The sequence below is a fragment of the Pogonomyrmex barbatus genome, unplaced genomic scaffold (assembly GCF_055798465.1).
Source record: "Pogonomyrmex barbatus isolate J1 unplaced genomic scaffold, ASM5579846v1 scaffold5, whole genome shotgun sequence".
In the NCBI taxonomy this organism is placed as follows: Eukaryota; Metazoa; Arthropoda; class Insecta; order Hymenoptera; family Formicidae; genus Pogonomyrmex; species Pogonomyrmex barbatus.
Genome location: NW_028297149.1, coordinates 7338374 through 7360291, shown reverse-complemented (window position 1 = coordinate 7360291; position 21918 = coordinate 7338374). Strand labels below are relative to the sequence as shown.

The following is a 21918-nucleotide window of genomic DNA, read 5'->3' as shown; positions in this document are numbered from 1 at the left end:
ATAATAAAAATAAAAAAAAATAAAATATAAATATAAATTCGACCATATTTCTATATATTGTTACATGTATTGTTCTATATATTGTTACATAACAATCGTAATTTTTTTCAGTTTTACAACAAATAAGTTAATAAAAGTTATTTTACAGAAGATATACGAATTTAAAATATTATACTATATAAAAATATGATTGAATTTTATATTATAAATTTTATATCTTAAATATTAAAAAGCATTGTACACAAATTAATTGTAATATAAAATCAGCGCTTTATATAAAAATTATTCTAACTTTTAATATCTATTATCAAGTAGATAATTAATCCTTTCTATTTCTTGGAAATTATGCGATTTTTTTCTTTAACGATATTTGATTTGCTATTACAATGTGTATTCACTTCAAACTTTGATGCAAAACTATCGATCGTGAAAGATGTTCAACTTTGGTGATCTTTTTGAAATTCATGCGCACTATGATCTTCTCCAAGACGATACGTGTCCATTTATTCCGTCTATTTTCTCCGCCGATATCCTGTCATTTTCTTAATATCGCTAAATCATCTATGGCCTCACAGATTTCCATGGCATTTTACCGAAAGCCGACGAATATGCTGCCCTTCTCCAAGTAGAATGCGAGCAACACGAGATCTTTGAGAAAGAGCTTTAACGACTTTGCCAGATTTATACTCACGTAAGCGATAACGACTTCCTAAGTGCGAAAATTTTTAAGGCTACTCAGGAAATTTCTGAGCCGGTAATACGACCGTTAGTCGTCAGCCAAACTACTACACTATGAGTTTTGTCTTCGCGCTGAAAGATACGCTGATGCGCGTCGGGATTGAAAGATTTATGCTCGCGATGCTCATCCGTCTTGCATCGCATTTTAATGTAGTTCGCAGTTTACATGAAGCCTGCAAGAAACTCTCCGTCTAGTCTGAGTTAAATCGCTGTATTATAATAGCATACAATCAAGTCCCTTATCTTAAACATCTTACGATGGCGATATCAGAAAAATTTATGATTCTTCCTTCTAATTTGTCCTTAAAAGGTGTTTTTGTGTTGTTACACTTGAATTTTAAATTGCAACATCTATATCGAAGTTTATTAGCATAGTGAAGCCGAATAAGTGAGGATAATTGATATAATCTCATTGTTCGTGGAAATTGTTTGTGGAATATTACACATCTATGCTTAATAAAGCTGCTATTTCAAGTTCAATCTGAACATGCCGTCGCGTCTAGCGCAGAATAAGGTTGACGAACTCATGTATGTAATATAAAGTGCACTTTCACGAACGCGAATCCGCAACGATTTTTGTTGCAGGTGGAGATGAAAGGGCTCTCCGGACCTATTGAATTTAAAGAAGGTCGCAGAATTCAGTTTAAATTGGATCTGTTGAAACTAAAACAACACTCGCTCGTCAAGGTACGTCGTGACTTATTGTAAGCAAAACGGAAAGCGTGTTAAAAGAGAGATACGAATGTCAAATGGATATATATATATATATATATATACATAAAATAAATGCGAAACTAGGTCGGTGAGTGGCGTCCCGGCGCCGGCGTCAACGTCACAGACACTGCGGCCTTTTTCGAGCCTAGCATTGGAAACGTAACGTTGATCGTGATCACTATACTGGTGAGTTATCATCGGCAAATCCATATGTTGTTCAATAGCTCTAGTTACTAGCTTAGAGTTTAAAAATTGTGTAACAAAAAAAGTTAATATTCTTCTCAGAAAGGTTTTTATATCTTTATATAAATCTACGTACATCCTCTCATAAGATTACGTGCGACACAGCTAAAAGGAATATATTCAAATATATTCATAATAACTTCTGCTGTTTAAAAAAGAAAGAAAAAGAGAAGATATACGCAAGGCGAGCTAAATTGTCGCATACGTAATGTCGCCGGCTGTTTTACTGTTTCAACTCCGGCACGGTGGTTGTACCTCCCATTTTGGAACAGCAAGCCGAACGAGAAACGCGCGATAGCCGTTGAAAGTCCCCCCCCCCCCCCCGATATGGTCGGCGCCAACGTGTCTCGTCATAAATTCGCGTTACGCCGCGGCGGTCTCAAAACGTTTTCCGTTATTCTTGCATGAATCCCGTTCGTTCGGCATCGGACGCCGGCAGGAGACGCCGTACGTGATGATGCACCACGGAAAGAACTACACCGGAAATTCGCGGTTTTATGGCTTTTGCGTGGATCTCCTAGCGGCGGTGGCGAGGGAGGTGGGTTTCTCGTACCGATTGGAGCTGGTGCCGGACAGGAAGTACGGCGCGCGAGATCCGGAGACTGGCGAGTGGAACGGCATCGTCCGGGAGCTCATGCGACATGTATGATTTGGTTTGTTTGTTTCACTTCTCACATCTCTGTCTATGTGGTACAGCACAACCCTATCCCGAATATTCGCTCCACGTATCGCTAGAAAATCACTGGAGAAAACGTTACGTTGAACTGACTTAGATTATCAATCAAGAAATATTAGATAATCAAGAAGTGTTTATTTTGTTATCTGAAATTACGTATACCTCGGAGTAAAGTAGTTTCTATAATGATTGTTGATAATACGCAATTGTCGAATGCAGTTGCGTAGCTTGCCGATATGCCATGGCTGATCAATATGAGGCTGCACTACTTTTTTGTTCCCTCGTTAAATAATATCTCGTTAATGGCTTGACGATTCGATATATAATCGCATTAACGGTAGAAGTATAAACAGTATTAGTTTATTGTTTGTAAAAGCGTGTAAATATATAAACGTGAATAATAAAGTTATCCCATCCTCCTATAATCCTGTATTTTGTTTGAATTTAATATTCCGGACTTGATTACGGTCTTGTTTGCGGCAATAATTTGATTATACTTTATCAGTTGAATCTATTTCCCGAATAACTAATTATGATTAATTATTCTGGTGTCTACTATGTGGAACAAGGAGCTGCGCTTGTAAAAATAAATCACAATGCACGTCGTAATGCACGTGGCATTGACAATTCACAAATGCCAATCGACATGAAATAAGATCATAAATTGATCAATGATTATAGCAAGTTATTGATCACGCTGCTTAGTGTAAACACCATAGAATCACGGTATCACAGAGATTCGTCAGCCATGTGTAAATTATATTAGTTTTAATCAGCATTTGATCATTCATTTTTTTTATCAATTGTATGCATAATCAATGACATAATATTTGTATGGAATTATTATAAAAGAAAATTCAAAATAATATTTATTTTCACCAATATTGTTTATTCTTATTTTTCCAATAAGTTGTTCGACAGCATGAGAGACAAAAATAATAGATTAAATGAAATAGATTATTTAATTAATATTAATTTTATATATTTTCAAGTCATGAGATATTCTTTCAATAATAACCATTTATTGTATTTAATAACATTATAAATAATTTAACTGTGAGTAAAAATTTTTTTCTGTAAAGTTAATTAGTTATTTCAGCCAAGAAAAATACTGTATTGTCAATGTCAAATAACTTATCCATTTATATATATATTTATAATTATTTAAAATTAAAAATTGCACAAAATTTCTCAATTTAAATACGGAAATTGACATATAGTCGATATTTTCTGCATATCACAGATTTTTCTTTAATTAAAAAAATAGTAGATGAAATGTGTAATAAATATAAAATGGTATTTATTAATAACGAGCGCAATTATATTTTCATAAAAACAGACGCGAATACATTCCTATACATATAAATTAATAGTATATTTTATAAATTTTGTAATATTATAATGAAAATGTTTATCAAAACATGTTTAATTAGAAAAAAAAGAGAATGGTAACAGTTTCAATCACAATTTTTATTTTTTTGTTACATAAATTTATAATTTCTTTTTATACGCCTATCGAAACAATATAAAATTATTTATAAGATTCATATACTTACAGATTCTGTTAATTAAGAACTTCAATTACTTATTTTTTATAAATACAAAAGTTTTGCGATTACGAATCTTTAATAGTTTTATGTTTGTATAATATTTACATGCGTGCATTATGTTTCTTTTTACATCTGCCGGTGTGTTAAAATTTGCCGGGCCCTTTTCTCGTTAAGTTTTTCACGCTCTTACGGTTTCATGCTTCACGTACTTTTTCGCTCTATTCAAGAGACTCATGTATTATTCAAAGGAGAGTTAAAAGTGGCCTTATAGCCTCCATTAAATTGGCTTAAATTAATTTTATATCTCATCTTCTGTCTTCTAGATTGCGTGTACGGACTTTAGCACTTTGCGCTCACAAAAGTGTGCCATATTAAGTAATTATTCATGAAAGCGCCGAACGTTTAATCCGTCTTTTCTTAATTTACGTATATGATAAGTCAAGTTAGTTCTCCGTTTTATGCGGGACTTTTGTATTCTCTACAAATCGAAATTTATGATAAATATTTGTCACGCGACTTTCATCCCGTAAGAAATAATTTCTCTCACTAAAGCTTTTACTCTTAACTACGTATGCTAATTTTTCATCTTTGTTTTCGTCCGCGCATTTGCGCAGCTTATTTGGATTAAATCTTATGTTTGAATTTTCAAGCTCTTTCCATGCATATGTATACGTACATATGCATAACAATTTTTTTAGAAACGAATGTAAAACCTCAAACAGAATGCATACACGAATGAAATACGTACGCTCTTGCGTCTTTCCTCTGAATTCCGTGTCAAAAGGATAATAATATTATATAACAAAGATAAAAACATTAACAATTTAAAATATTATAAAATGTCCGTACATGTGCGGATTAACAGGCTCTTTTTCACTATGTTTTTTTTTTTTAACATTTTCGACGCGGCTTAAGTAATGCGTGCTAAATGTGTCCTCTGTATAGACACTACGCTGCGAATCCGGTCGAAATTCTCATATGTGGCTCGTAAATATCAAATCCGCCCGACATACTCTGTAATTAAATCTCTCACATTTCCGCCACGGCACAGTCGCCGACCCCATTTTCATCTAGAATGGCGGAAAGCTTCATGAAGTGAAGCTACTTTATTGCATTTCAAGAAGCCGATTTGAATTTAAATTTAAATCTAGATCCCGCGCGCGCGCTAGACCGACTCCGACTCTCCACATCTGAATATACGGTAAGCGCACGATAAGGCTCGCAACTAGAGAAGGGAGAGGGAATCTTTTTGTCTAGATTTCTACTCGTTCATTGCGAGTGGATAATATTTGCCAGATAGAACGAAAACTTTCACTCGTTGTACGTTTGTCTCTCCCGTACATGTGCAATTATCGAAATTCTATGAATAATTGTTCGCGTCTTCGTTGCTCTATATTCGTCGGCGTTACCCCAACACGAATCATTTATTAATATTAATATTTTATCAGATATATTTATCATTCTTGCACGTAAGATATATATGCTACATTTAATAAAAATTTCTTTGGGTTTTTAAAATAATATCGGACATGGGAGATTTGTTACTATGCGCGAGTGACACAAGGAAAATTATTTACTATTTAATTATTGTTTATTATAAAAAAATTAGATGATAAAATAAAAAAATGTCAAAATTTGTGTATCGTATTAACTTGATGAAAAAAATGTCAGTTATTTAAAATTTTTTTCATTTCCACATCGATTGTACTTAGCATGAATAAAAAAATTGAGTGATTTATCACAGAATAATTCAAACTTTTTTGTAATAAATAAAGTAAGACAGTATTAATCACACGCAAGATTCATTTGGTTAGCTACCGTTTAGCTGACGCAACATCACGCACGTTAATCGGCGCTCTTGCACCTGAGGCCTACGATACGCAGTTACGCTTGCAGAACGCATCTCGTGGGAATGTTCGACGTAATAGTCTATCGAAGAGTAATCCATTTAGCTCGTAATCAGCATAGAGAGAACCATCGAATGCGCGCGTCAGGGCAAGTGCCAGACCGGAGCATATCCGGCATGCCGTCGTAAATACCAATTAAAGCTGTCCACGCCGTTACGAAGATGCATGATCCGTTATTGCACTCCGGAGATCTTTGGCGAGGACAGCGATGTCACTTTTCGCACACGAAATTCATAGATACGGTTTCAGATTTGGCGAAGGATATGATACTTTAGCCAACATTACGCGCCACTTACGAGCTTAAAGAATCTAAAAATCTAATTTATATTATATTTTTAAATATTTTTAGCTCATTTAATTTATTAATTGAAATTAATATGAACGAATAGACTAGTGCAGTTATCAGTCGAGTATTTCTTTAATTGTAACGAAACGCGTCTATCTATTACTCTTCAATCAAAGCAGCGCGCAGCGCGCATCTCTCGATAGAGAGGAGCAAATCGTCCCACTGAAATTTTCCTAAGCCCTTCGAATTCAAGCTGAAGTCGTAAAAACTTGATCTCCACGCGTGACTCTCATTCGGGAGACGGAAAAAGAAAAAATTTACTGCTAGCTCGTATAAAATTCCCACGACCAACGCACATCTTATCGTTTTATCATTTCGCGGGACCTTGTCGCCGACCATATCGATAGATCCGGCTCGATACTAGCATCCTGCGAAAGGGATGTAGAGTAACAAACTGGGCGGGAAAACCGGCGACCGGAGACGAACGAATGTAAAGATAAGAAAGGAGGAGAAAGTAAGAGAGGAGTTCGCAAGGGCGAAATCCTGCGAGGGATACCAAAGATACGAAAGACGGCAGCTCCTTTTTATGATCCCCGTAGGAGCAGCCGTATGTAATGCTGAAGAGTGGGGAGAATTTCAGCGGAAACGCGCGTTACGAGGGCTTCTGCATCGACCTGCTGAAGGAGATAGCGCACATGGTGGGCTTCACCTACAGGATCGAGCTCGTGCCGGATGGCAAGTATGGCGCTTATGATTACGAGACCGGCGAATGGAACGGAATAGTTCGCCAGCTGATGGATAAGGTGAGTATGCGAGATGCCTGTGTGTGTGTGTGTGTGTGTGTGTGTGTGTGTGTGTGTGTGTGTGTGTGTGTGTGTGTGTGTGTGTGTGTGTGTGTGTGTGGCGTGTGCGCGCGCGCGCGCGTCCGTATGTGCATCCGTAACAGACTCCAATTAGCACGAAGATGTTTGCATTATCAGCTTATCAGTACCGAGGAAACTTTTTCATCTGTCAACTTTTCTATGACTTTTTTATGATTATTGGAAATTATAATATTATAATTATGTATATGTACATTCTCTTTTTGAAATTAATAATAATCGATTTTACGATTTTTTATATCAGGATTGTTATCTTATAATTTACTATTAACGCACTCGTGCGTGCGTTATTCTTGTGACGACGAGATCAAGAGACTTTTGTAGTAGGAGGGATATCAGCTGAAACGTATATACATGGCGGTGTAATTTACATGTTACGGAAGCAGTATATTTAGCAGTCTGCTGTATTATCTTGAGGTTGTTGACTATAAAGTCCCGGCGCGGTGAGACAGTTTGATAGTCGGTGATAGACGTGACAAAAATAGTCGAGCGAATTTCAACAGAGATAGAGCGCAAGTATCGACGTTTGCGAGGAAATGTGATTCTCGAGGATATGGGTAACGTATTGTTCGTACAGGCGTTATCCCACCAAGAAATCTTAAGAGATCGTACCACACCAAATTTGATCGCTGCTCTTCTCTTATCGTACGAATTATCGCGCCGATTTTGAGTTGGGTCAAAGGATCAATCGTTCGTATCGGTAACACCCCTACGTGTGTAGGCGCGCATTAATCATGTAAATTGATGACCATACCCGTAGGGATTATCTACGAACGACACGGCGGAATGTGCCGCGATATATTAGAAACCGCGCCATTTTGCTGGCGATCGAATCACCGCCCGTGCACTTGATGCTAAACGCGCGTAGGCTTAGACGCGCCGAATGCTGCTCGGCTTTTGCAATTCAAATCGCGAACAGATGCGAGAAACGGAGGGGCAGGGGAGGGGGGGGGGGCGCTCGTGTATACGGGCGACACCCGCGTTTCTATCTAGGAAAGCGGGAAACTAGCCCGCGTATTGCTGCGTCGTCGCCCATTCGCTACGTCTACATTTCGAGTAGGTACAGCGCGCGCGGGCGATTGATTAAGTGCCACATACGCGCGCAATTCCGTCCTACCAAATTTCAATATCCCGCTGACGTTTGTAGCAGATGCAACGGTAACGGCGCGACGCCGTGATAACGGTGTCAACCGCATACGCCTCGTGTCGCATACGCCGCCGGTGCAAAGATAGCGCCGCGTAAAAGAGACCCCGAAGTTACACGGCTAATCCTCGTACCGAAGCCAGAGCTTTTAAGCGCACTTTCAGTATATCGTCGTAGGTACACACGACAGCCGCATTACAGCGATCACGGTAGCCTAATGCATTAGTTGCACCAGTAAAAAAATGTAGAATTTGAGCCGCTTTCGTATACTTGTGATTGTCCCAAGATCTTTGATGTCCTAGAATATTTTGATCAAAACTGCGATTATTAATGAATTCTCTTAAAGCTTGATGCAATCTGTTATTTGCAAATGGGTCTTTGTGCTTTACAGATGCGAATTTCTCTTTTGAAGGAAAGACTGAGGAGAGCCCGCTTCTCGTTGGAAAATGCGCGAATTTTTTCCACGGTATATTTCTTAAAGGCAGACCCGTTTTTGGGAGAACTCTAAGTAGAATGTAGCGAGCCATGTACCTAGCAGCGATATCTACATTCCAGAATTACTTTTGCCACAAATCCTGAACTTCGGGATTGGATGTCCAGTTACTGAGAAACACAAGGGCGCGCTTTTATCACGATGAATAATGTATAATCCCTGCGCGTATGTGTGTATAGCAGAAACCACGCTTCTATATAGAAACAATTAATTTCACATTTTTAATGTCATGTTCAACGAGAAGAAAAATTCTCACTATTATTAAACGGATAAAGATACGCGGCGCTTAAATCGTTCAAAATGATCATTTAACTTAACGAAATGATACTAAGTAAGATTAAAGAAGATGCTGGCTCGAGAACCAAGGTGTCGACGCCGATGAAATAATCGTATAATTTCAGGAAAGTTATGGTTATTAATGACCTAATATCTCGGAGTCTGATTGCATTAAACATAGCAATCAACGGTATAATAACGAAGATATAAATATCGTGCGCACATATGGGTCGAAATTATGGAATTATGAGGATACGGGATACGGGAATCCACGAAATTTCTCATTTTCGTCGGGACTCACAGACTGGTGGACGTTACAAAGCGACCGGCACTATGTTATCCGGACGGCAATATTAATTTTGTCAGATGATCATTAATAATGCTCGCCTCGCCGTGAGTCATCGTGAGTCCGATGGCGAAACCGAGGACGGAAAAATGATGATAAAAAAATGCATATAATACGCCTAGAAACGGCATCTTATTTTAGAAAGCGACTTATGCATAATTAAATAAGCGGATCTTTCCTTTGCCCAGGTGAAACATTCCCCTGAAAAATGTTAAAGTGACGAATGTTAAAGTGAGCAGGGCAACATTTAATTAGCGATATTTTAATTAATATAATATGTATTTAAATTCTCTTACGCTATACTGAGTTTTTTGTTTTTCTCCAAACATTTGCATTTGAGCGAGTGGTTTTATTTTCAAAATTATTATCAATTTCTTCCAAATGGAAATATTATTTTACGGTAAATTTCTTATGTATATTGCTAATTTGCAATTTAACGCAACAAGTTTTGGAGTATTCGTTGATACACAAAATATGCAAAATGTTACACGCGATATTAATTTCCCTCGCGTGGATTCTTTTGAAAAGAATGATATATCGATATTTCATTTTTATCTGAACACGTTGATAAATGGGATATCGTTTGTCGGCTACACGGGAAAAGGTAACGCGGCTCAAAAATGAATGAATGAAATGAAAAACGAAGCTCACTCGCAATGTATCACCGCCGTCATACAAATTATTAATCGACAAAAGCAATTTTCAACAAAAGTAATTAAATAAATAATACAAATATAATATATCGCAGTTGTATCGCTTTTGCGTTCGTAATCCTAAAATGTCCTGTAAAATTCTGTAAAATTGATATCGCCCTTTTTCCGGTACATTATCTCCGCTTGCAGCTTTAAACCGCTTCTCGTATTCGCGTTATCTTCGACATGTGCGATGCGTGAAAACAGCATCGCTCGTACATTCATAAACGATTGACGGCACGATGCATCGCGAGTCCGCAATGGCGCCATGCTGTCATCGAGCGAGAACACGCAACAACAAATTATTGCGACCGTCATCTACCCGGGTCGCACCGGGCGCGGCGTAAATCACACGCGAATTAGTGACGCCGCCAGTCCGAAATATCTTTCACGGGATGAACTGGTATCATTTTATGCGACGTCGATGTCGACCATTTCGACTGTCCATCGTACGAGAGATCTATCGCCGAGCATATCCCATTCACGATTCAACTATCGACGCCCGTAATACACAGTAATACACAGTAATACGTAAACAGAGTATCGAGTTTTTGCATAAAAGGATAAAAGTGAAATTGCACATTATTATGTCACATTGTGCGAATCAATAAATATAATATTACTTTCCATTCACAATCAGCGAGCGCGAGATCATTCACCGTATTGACTACACGGAAAATTAAATTTATTCGAATTATGAGATAAATATTCAAAGATCATTACCTAAAAAAAACTCGCTAACATAATTTTATTTTTTTTTTTCAATTACAACAGATATATCTGAAGAACAAGAAAGGAATACAAAAGATATTACAATGTATATTGTTCGATGAAAATTTACCATGAAATCCTATGTCTTATAATTTTCTGGACTAAATATATGTAAAACGTAAAACAAATATTACACGTCGTATACATACCGCGATATAATCTTACGGCATTTACGAGTATGAGGAATAAGTATTGACAAGAGTATGAATGCGTTTCTCCCGTATCGGGCAATAGAAATCTCGTGTAACGTACACGCTTATGCATAGCGCGCTTACAGAAAATTTGTAACGCCGTAACTGTGTGCACAGAGACGAAAAGCACGGGCGGATGCACGACGAGGGAAAAGACAAGGGATTTCCCTATCGGGCGCATTTCCAGCCAGATATCCGCGCTCTCCCGTGTGCAGCGCCAGCCGGAAATAAATCTCGGCGGACTGTCGCCTCCCGGTGACTGCGCGCCATCGCGCGCCAACGAGTGCTCTCGCAGACGCTGAAGAAGCATTTAGATATGGCGCGGCAAAAGTACGCACGTTGAGTTCGTTTCTTCAGGTGGCTTCATTGGAATCGGAGATTCCAGCATTTTGCTCGTCGCTATTGCGAAGTCAGCTATTCGCCATCGGCGCGCGTGTCTAAATAATCTCGAGCACCTGCCGAACGCGACCAAGTCGACGAATCGAAGGCGGCTCGACTTCCATCGCACCGAACGTGCGCCTTGGCGGGAAATAAATTAGAATTCGCGTCTCCGACTCTTAACAGACGGTATCCTTTATTGCTTTCTCTCTTATTATTTCGCAGAAGGCTGATCTCGCCGTCGGCTCAATGACGATCAACTACGCGCGCGAGAGCGTGATCGACTTCACGAAGCCGTTCATGAATTTGGGCATCTCGATCCTCTTCAAGGTAAGCAAGAGCCTCGTTCATGCATCCGCAAAACTGCGAGTTAAACGCGAGAATTTATTACGTTACAAGGTAGCAATTGCATTCGCATCCAGCATGGACCGTGGAGCATTTAGAGCTATCTCATATTAAGCCTCCCGCTTAATCTCCCGGGCGCAGTGCGAAATGGCGCCGCTCTGATAGCTCATATTTTTATTTCGTCCACGTCTCGCCACATTGTTGTCACGGCGGATCTCGATTCTTTCTCTCGTCCAGCTTTGTTGGTCCTCCCCCTCTCCCTTTTCCCGTCCCATGTGTTTTTCCGTGCCGTGCATCTGTTATTCTTATTTGCTTTTTTTTTATCATTGTATACCCCCCATTTGTTGTTGTTAGACCATTTTTTTATTTGGTAGCCGGACATGCCCGTGTCCAAGAATCAACGCGATGTCGATGAAAGTTTCGCATCGTTGAATAATACCTTTGTCGTACTATTTCGTTTTCACATGCCTCCTCTTGTTTTTTTTAACCACGCGCTATCCGGCGATAAAGTAAAACAGTTAATAAAAACGCGGCCGAGGTAATTTTAATCCTGCGAATTTTATCTAACATAATGCCCATCTCGGTAATGGGTAGAACCGCTATCCATACAACTGTAATTCGACCCGACTTTGGCGCTGGCGGACCATAACTAGCTCTTATCTACTTGCCCGTGAAATGATCATTGGTAACGGTCACGTTCGTATAATACCACCACATTTTACTGAAACAGCCAATTAATAGTTGAGTGTAAATACCATCTGCGTATAAGATGTTATTACCGGCTTACACAACGCAGCAGTAAATGACTATATGGCCTGGTTCAATCTATCTTATTGAACACAGTATTCACAAATATTTTCCAAATGGAACTCCATTTTCTAAACGGGAATAAATATATATTGTTTATATTTTTCGTTTGTACAGAATCTCAAAATATATACTTATAAAAATAAAATAATTATCTATTTACTTCTGTACGCACAATATAAGATATTAATTAAAATAAAATTAAAATTAAATTACATTAAATTATTAACGAAAAAAATGAAATTATTGTGAAATGAGATAAATAAGAATTTGATTTACACATTGTCATCATTACAGATTACTCTTAAAAAATTTTTTAGAGTAATTTATTTAAGAACACAGCAAGTGTGATATGCGTAACGGAAAAAGTCATTTAGAGTCTTTGATAAATTTAATCTTCATCAACTCGTTTACAGATTACACCATGACAGACATATTCTGACATTGGAAGATGCACTCAATGCACTAACATGTACATCTATGTTGTACGGCTTATAACATGGTACAGCACGTGTTATGCAGTGGAGAGGCGAAGGGAGCAGACTAATTAGAGCCACTCGCAAGTGATGGCATGTAGATGGTTTAATAATCGGAATGTATCATCGATCGGTTTACGCACCAAATTAGTCAGGCGATTAATTCGACAAGTTTTCCCATTCAGAGCCTGCAAATTCTGCTCTTCTCTCCCCCCCTCCTCTCACTCACTCACTCACTCACTCACACACACACACACACACACACACACACACACACACACACACACACACACACACACACACACACACACACACCATCTCCTTTCTCTCTTTTTCCGCTGTTTTTTTCTTGCACCTATCTGAACCGTCTCTTCTCTCAATTCTACGTTATCATTCGTGAAGCTTTAATTATTCTCGCAGTGTCTCGTGCCGGGAGTTTCGTCTGATTCGCGGATCTCATTCGATCGATTCGAGCAGCAGTACTGGAATACCCTCAAGTTTCGACTCGCGTTAAATAATTCGAGATGCTACAGTTAACTTCTCCCAGCCAGCTGCACTTTATACCGTAACGAGTAGAGACGCGGTGAGAGTAGCGCTTACTCCGAAGTTAATAATGGCATTGCCCGAGCCACCGCGCGAGCGGGCGACGTAACGATACCGATGGAGAAGTTAATTTCTCGAGCTTTTGTAATAAAATTTTCGCGACGACGGCGAGGCCACGACGAGATCACTTCCTTCGGCCGAGGTTACTCCTACCTCCATTCATCTTTAATTTCTCGATTTCCCGCAGACAAATTCAATCGGACGTTTGGACCGACGAAATTTACGGCAATTTCCGACCTTCACCATAGCTGATCTTTTTTTTCTTCCTTTCTTATCTGTGCTCTCAATTTATTATGATTTTTTTTCTGTGATTCGTATATATTAAATCGATCCTTATCCAATCAGATTGCTATATTAGTAATAAAGGATCAGCATTTTGAAACACTATTAAAATTATCGATACATAATAAAGGTAATTTTCCAAAAACCAATAAAATTAATTCTTCCTTTGAGATAATTAATAATTTTATAGACTTTCATTAATAATACTTTAATTTGCTTTCTGAAAGGAGATTTTTATATATATATATATATATATATATATATATATATATATATTATATATGCTATTTCTTATCAATTTATCCTAAGATATTCTTTAAAATAATAAGTTGTGTAAAAAGGATGATTTTTTTATGTTACCGACTTATGACATTTTCGAGATATGTTGATGTTGATATTAAATTGATTGATTGATTGATATTAAGTTATTTTGCAATTTATATCCTAAAATATGTCTGTTGAAAAATCAATAAACATATATATGTATGTGTGTGTGTGTGTGTGTGTGTGTGTGTGTGTGTGTGTGTGTGTGTGTGTGTGTGTGTGTGTGTGTGTGTGTGTGTGTGTGTGTGTGTGTGTGTGTGTGTGTGTGTGTGTGTGTGTGTGTGTGTGTATGTGTGTATATGTGTACATATATGTTTATTGATTTTTTACACAAAATCTTGAAGATTTTGATGATTTTTGAAGAAATTTGTTCTCAAATTTCTTTCTAAATTTTTACATTATGCATTTCTTTCTACATTAACCCTTTCAATTTTACACGGAACAATTATGATAATACACAGAGCCAATTGTATTACATTATCTTGAGAATCTTCCATAATGCCAATGCTCAAACTTGGAATGAAATTGTTCGCCTCAGTTCGCGATGACATAAGCCAACTGCTTAATGAAGATAATTAAGCGAATCACTGTTATGCAGTCAAGCGGCAGTGACGTGGTAATCTTTCATCGCAATTCACTGCAGGATTAATTATAGACTACATATTACACTTGACAGAATCCTTAGAAAATCTCTACTCGAGTACTTTGTCGAGAGATCAATATTAATAGTAGATAAAATCAATTGTGATACACGACGATAAATTAATTGTATGCTTAATTATTATTAAGTGTAATGTCAACGAATTATTCATTTCTTGCGGAATAACTCGCTATACAATTATATTTTCATCAAAATGGCGAGGCGTGAAAAACCCAATAAGTGGACCTCTTATAAATTAATTAAAACGAAGACTCTCTCGCCACGCTGACGATGATAGCTTGCCTTCCAATGCGAATTGAAGACTCATTTCCGCTCAAGCGGGATTCTCCTCCGGCAAATACAAGAGGGAGAAAGCGAACAGTCTCTTTTCGCTGATTGCACCAATCGTCGATTGGTGCGAGCGCGCTTTCTAATTAATGTAAGGCGATCATTTAATTGCAATTAATGTTGCAGCCGGTAGCTGTTCCTATTCCCAAAGCTGCTTCCTTTAATCATCCCGTCACCTACTCATCGATATTTTACATGCCCGCTATTTACAATCCAAATTATCAAATATCAAAATGTTTTGAATCAATCAATTAATCAATAATTATGAGGTCTTCGAATATACGGATATTAATACACTTATAACGGTCTTGTTATTTTTTTGTCATCGTTTTATAATAATTATATTGCTGGTTCGTTTTTTCTTTCCTTTGGAATCAATATCTGTACTATTAAGAGCGTTAAATTTTACATAAGAAAGGAGGGTGTGCGTCGGGCAGGGCTCGATCACGAACCAGTCGTGAAAATTCGTAATTATTTTGCGAAAAATATCACCTCAGCCAGAAATTAAACCTGGATCTCCTGCTTACCCGGCAGGCATCTTATCCTTTCGACTACAGAGGCGTGATGATATTTATCGCAAATAACGTGTTTAGAATAACACGTCAACAATACAATGATACACACATATATACATATATCACAATATATATATATATATATATATATATATACATGTATATATTCTCTTGAATTCCCACGACCGACCGATACTCCAGAGAGATAATGGTCCTATTCTCTCGATGGATGCAAGTCGGATTGCAGCGGTGACATCCTCCAACGCTCCTGGCAAATATACAAATAATCCTCCTGGTGCGCGGCAGGAGAGATTGCACGAATTCCACTTGCGCAAAGATTATTGGTAGAAAATGATGAATTCAACACCAGGCATTTAGTAATTATCGATATATCGTGAATAAAAAATTATTTGAAATTGACATCTACGAATATGAATATATTGAACAGACAGTAGACATTAATTCATAATTTAAAAATTGATCTACTTTTTATGCATTTGCTTTGTATTCTCTGATGTATTACGTATATGTATTTTACTTTTTTCTAAATTTGTAATATTAACGATGTAAATTTAATAACTTGTTTGATTTATTGATATATTAATTTTATACCAACTTTCAATGCATGGTGAAAATAGAAAAAGTTTTAACGATATACATTGTCTATAATGAAATATATTTCCTCAAACTATTTCGAACGATTAAATGCACAAATTTAATTATAAAAATCTCAGTTAAAATTGCATAATAATCTCGATGCGGCTAAAGCAAATTCCAGATATTACATTAAGCAAAATAATCGATTTTACGATATTACCATACGTTCAACGTTAATTAAGATAGCTAATTAAGAATTGTTAAATTACGTGTGCAAAATTCCTTCATCATTACATATCACTTCAATATTATGCAGAATTAATAAAGCTTAATATTACATAATTTACTTTCTTTTATGCATAATATTGGGAAAAGCATGCGATCATTAAAATAAAATATCAATAAAATATCGAGTATTAAAACGAACTGAGCGTGAAAATTTTCAGCTTTAAATTTTATTATTTAATCATTAACACGATTATTTAATTTTGACATGATTATATATATTTCGATATTCATACGCGATGCAATTGAATACATTTTTTTATACAGTGAATATTTTTTATACAATATGTGGAAAAATAGTTTATGTAAATATGTAAGAAATTAATTCTTTTTAAATAGAAATTTAAGTGTCGTATAACAAATTTTTAATATAACACGTATGCCTATCAAATAAAAAAAATGTCGAAAGTTCAAATTTCTTGCAGGTACCGACCAGCCATCAGGCACGACTGTTTTCCTTCATGAATCCATTAGCGATTGAGATCTGGCTGTACGTTCTGGCAGCGTATGTTCTAGTGTCAGTGACGATGTTTGTCGTGGCGCGATTTAGCCCCTACGAATGGAACAATCCCCATCCGTGTCACGCCGGGCCAGAAATTGTCGAGAACCAGTTCTCTTTATCGAATAGCTTCTGGTTCACCATCGGAACCCTCATGCAGCAGGGCAGCGATTTAAATCCCAAGGTTTGCCTTCGACTTGTCTGACGAGTCTCTGCTTTGATAGGCATTAACATGACGCAAATATATATATTACGCGAAATTACGTGAATATCTTGGCATTACATTATGTGAAACTAAATTATAAAGATATTATATGTATACTACATTAGTCATTATCATAATTAACTTTATAAACAATTCCATTAGTATCACTCATCTACATGTGATTGCAAACATAATGATTCGTCCAATAATAGTAGACTCTTGTTTTAAGCATAAATAGATTATCGTGGGTTATATTGTTGTATAGAGCTGCGATTAGATAGAATGTTAATGATCGAAACAATGCAATCTTAAAATGTTTATGTTGCCTCATTACAACCATTCTCGTAGTATTACAAACGTTGTGTATATTTATTTAACGATAATTACCAAATAACTAAATTGCTATTCTAATTATGTGCATTGCCTCTATTTAATGTGATTATCTATTTGATGTGTTTTATTATCAAATACCTGCGCGATAATGCTTAGTAATTTTCTCAGGAAGTTCTTACAGACGTTCCTGTTCTCACGAAATCTTCAGCTTTCATTTGCAAACTTTAGCTTTTGAATTAGTTTTCAAATACTGAGAATCTCCCATTCAACGAAATGAAATACGTTAATCCTTGGAATGTTTGAAGAGTATAGTAAGAACGTAGGAAGAAGTATCGGAGTATTTTCAGCATAATGAGGAATTAACGTTCCTGCAATTTGAGGGTGTTATTACTGAGAGACTACAGTCTCCCGAGACTGATGTCGCAGTATTATAATTGACAATTGAAATCTTTATTAATTAGTTTTACGATTATTAGTTTTTATCATCGCTTGATAATCAATACAAAGCTTATAGTGATAAATGAAGCTTAATTAATAAACCGATGCAGCAAGTCTCGATAAAGTGATCTCTTCATCAGGCTACGAGCACGCGTATCGTGGGTGGCATATGGTGGTTCTTTACTCTGATCATCATTTCGTCGTACACTGCAAATCTAGCGGCTTTCCTCACGGTGGAAAGAATGATCACGCCGATAGAGAACGCTGAAGATCTCGCTAGTCAGACGGACATCGCATATGGAACTCTCGATAGCGGTAGTACGATGACTTTCTTCAGAGTGAGTAGTACTTTGATATCTGCTTGGAATAAATATAATAAAAAGTAAAAAAGAGAAAGAAGGAATAACATTACAAAGATATTATGGTATAACATCTTTGTAATGTTATTCTGTATAATCAGGAAATTTAAAACTGACTTTAGAGCTACGATATACAAAAATAAACTTTCTCTTTCATAAATAATAATATTAACAAAAATATAATAAAAATATTGAAAAGATATATTTTTTAATGACGTGAGAATTGTAGTTTGTTTAGTACATAAATAAATCTAAACTCATATTATGTTAATGTATCTGTAATTACGAGTTCATGTCAAATTTATGGTCTATTAATAATTAGATAATAATCGCGCGCGATATGGCCACGCGATCAATATGAAAATAATTATTTTGCAATTATTATGATAATCACTTTCGCTCACATGAGAATGAAAGTTTTTATCACATTGCATCTTTTGCAAACTTTTCCGTTTAATTAATAAAATAATATTTATTAATATACAAAATCTATAATGCATAATGTTAAACGATAACGATTATCGCGATATTGAATTTACAATATTGATAATAATGAAATTTAATTCTCTCAAATTTCGATTAAGGACTCAATGATCGAGACATATAAAAAAATGTGGCGATTTATGGAAAACAAGAAACCATCGGTATTCGTTCCCACTTATGAAGAAGGTATCCAACGGGTTCTTCAAGGCGATTATGCCTTTCTGATGGAATCGACCATGTTGGATTACATTGTCCAGAGGGACTGCAATCTTACGCAAATTGGCGGTCTATTAGACACTAAGGGATATGGAATCGCTACGCCCATGGGTATGCACAATTGCATCAATCAATATCATATCCATTTTAAGTTCTCACATATTTTTTTTAATGTTCCAATTTATAACAATCGAAAAACATCGATACATATCGAGAAACATTGATACTTTAAAAACAAATATCGATATCTTTTTTAAATAAACAATATACAATTTTTGATAATCCAAAATGGTTTTTATCTGATATTTACATATCTATTTCAATTTTCAGATTGATTTTTCTCAATATTTACATAATACTTAATAAAAAAAGAGAATAAAGTTAATTTATTTATATTTATATCATATAACCATGTAATAAAACAATATAAATTTTATTTAAAGATAAATAAATTCATGTAAACTTTTTATTCAAGCGATCAAAATTTTCAAAAAATTTCGCAGGTTCACCTTGGCGGGACAAGATATCTCTAGCAATTCTGGAATTGCAAGAGAAAGGTGAAATTCAGATCCTGTATGACAAATGGTGGAAGAGTCTCGGAGATACTTGCATGAAGACGGAAAAGGGAAAGGAGAATAAAGCCAACTCTCTAGGCGTCGACAACATAGGTGAGCACTTTCCTCAAAATAACACATAAACTCTGAATTATACGCACCATGAGTTTCCTCGCAGAGTCATAACACGGAAATTCCTTCTTATATTCTTATATTCCTTTATCTTCTTATATTCCTTCTTAGTTGCAAATATTCTCTATTATCTTTGTTATCTTATTCTTTTAGAAAAGATCTAACTTTCTCTTATAAAACCTATAGCGCTTTTCGATCGAAATTAGAAAATGAAAAAACGAATGTACTCGATGTAAACTTGAATGTGTATTTTTCAGTAGAATTTTACGATTATTTAAATTATTCAAATATTTGATTGATATATTTTAGAAATTGTTTTTAATTTGCTTTATTTAGTTTATTCTCTAATAGAAAGAAACGTTCATTTTTCTTTCTTTTATAACTAATCGATGTTTTACTCATTTACTCGAAAACTGGCTTTGTTGTTTATTTAGGAGGAGTTTTCGTGGTCTTACTGTGCGGCTTAGCATTCGCCGTGCTGATAGCGATTTTCGAGTTCTGCTACAATTCCAGGAAGAATGCACCAGCGGAACGGGTGAGTGCATCAACTCCAAAAATGCTGAAATAGATATCAGTACATCGTCAGCATGTTCACGTTGCATGACTGTATTCGCCGACATCGCAGTCCAAATTCCCGACAAGAGCGACCGTCCGCGTTTAATTCTCAATCTCTTTTCTCGCTTTTAACATTTATTATCGTTAAAATTATTAACTTTAAGATATATGCATGTAACCATAAACATTGCATGATGTTTCTTTGAATTTTGTTCCATCGCTACATCATGGATTTCGACGTATCAGCATGAGCTCATCGTCCATTGAAGCATGCCGCTCGACTGCAAGCATCCCAAATACAATTGCGAAAAAAGGTCCGTTTCGCCTATCGAATTCCTATCGAATTCATTTGCTTCGATACAATCTATGCTCTTTAACATGTTGTATTTATATAATACATCACAGAAATGTTAATAATAATTTCTCATCATGATACAATAGACATCTTAATATTAGAGGAATTTAAAATTAATTCTTGCTGTAATTGAGAATTAATATTTTTAATAAATTTTAATATTAAATATTTTGAAATGGCAATTTCAGAATTTTATATTTACCATTACAGAATTACATTCTATTAAAATGCACTACATTTTAAATTAAATAATAATAATTAATACATCATTATCTTTTGTATCCTTTCTAGTATTTTTATAGTTCAAAAACATTCCATTAGAAATAACGTTAATTATTCACTTCTCGCTAATTCTAGAACACTCTCGCAACATGATATATTTTAATGTCTGCTTCTCAATCTTGTCTTTAATAATCGAGTCATTAACGTGCGAATAATTCAACGTTGTGGGTTGCTGATGTAGCAAAGGCATCCGGTCCCTCCGACATCCATCTCCGGCTCTCTTCAGGGAATTTCTCAGGCTGTGCAACAACAACAGCAGCAGCAGCAGCAGCAACAGCAGCAACAGCAGCAGCAACAACAATGCCAACAACAACATCAGCAGCAACAACCGAATCAACAAGAATCACTCTGCTCGGAGATGGCACGCGAGCTCTGTCGCGCCTTACGTTGCCGCGCGTCGTCTCGACGACGGCGTACTTGTGACAAATGTTCTACGCACGTAATCGGCTATTCGCCGGACAATCCCACTGCCACCCCCGTAAATGGGATGAGATCCCAGGTAACAGCTGCCTGGTCACTCATTAATTGTTGCACTATCATTAATCTGCAAACCGACGCGTATCTTTTATGTAAATTAAATAAAACAGTTCGTTTCTCTAATTGATGTGTGACACAAAAAATACATACATAAATATTTCATAAAATAAAATTTTTTCTAAACTGTCTGAAGAACATTTAAAGAAATTTAAGAAATTTAAAAGTAGTTATTCAAAAATTGAACAACTCTATCGATATTGTCAAAATTCGAATTAAAACAGTACAGATTCTAAAGCAATATTTTCAATATTTAATACCTTTTTGAGATGAAATTTAATTTAATTATGAATGAATTGCTTAAGTATTCATAGTTCAATTTTATGTGCATCATTTTAATTAGAATTTCAAAATGATGATCATTTACATATGGCATATTAAAACCGAATATTAGATTTAAAACAATTTTAAATGTAATATCGAATTATAAATATCGTCGAAAGTGTGTTTCTTTAATTGCCTTTT

General features: G+C 36.1%; 1 protein-coding gene across 6 annotated transcripts in view; it reads left to right on the top strand.

Annotated features, from left to right (window-relative positions):
- The window catches only part of LOC105427221 (glutamate receptor ionotropic, kainate 2), a 119277-nt gene that overhangs the window by 92084 nt on the left and 5275 nt on the right, over nt 1-21918 (top strand). For 2 of the 6 annotated variants that reach the window (XM_011638882.2, XM_089081602.1), the window contains 10 exons: nt 1324-1425; nt 1537-1638; nt 6714-6917; nt 11512-11616; nt 16934-17191; nt 18124-18321; nt 18927-19152; nt 19545-19709; nt 20162-20262; nt 21101-21418. In XM_011638882.2, the coding sequence (XP_011637184.2) occupies nt 1324-1425; nt 1537-1638; nt 6714-6917; nt 11512-11616; nt 16934-17191; nt 18124-18321; nt 18927-19152; nt 19545-19709; nt 20162-20262; nt 21101-21418 (1779 nt within the window). Of the gene's footprint in view, nt 1-1323; nt 1426-1536; nt 1639-2134; nt 2339-6713; nt 6918-11511; nt 11617-16933; nt 17192-18123; nt 18322-18926; nt 19153-19544; nt 19710-20161; nt 20263-20528; nt 20597-21100; nt 21419-21918 lie in introns of those variants that run through there. The other 4 variants (XM_011638881.2, XM_089081601.1, XM_011638883.2 and 1 more) reach the window with 4 other exon arrangements.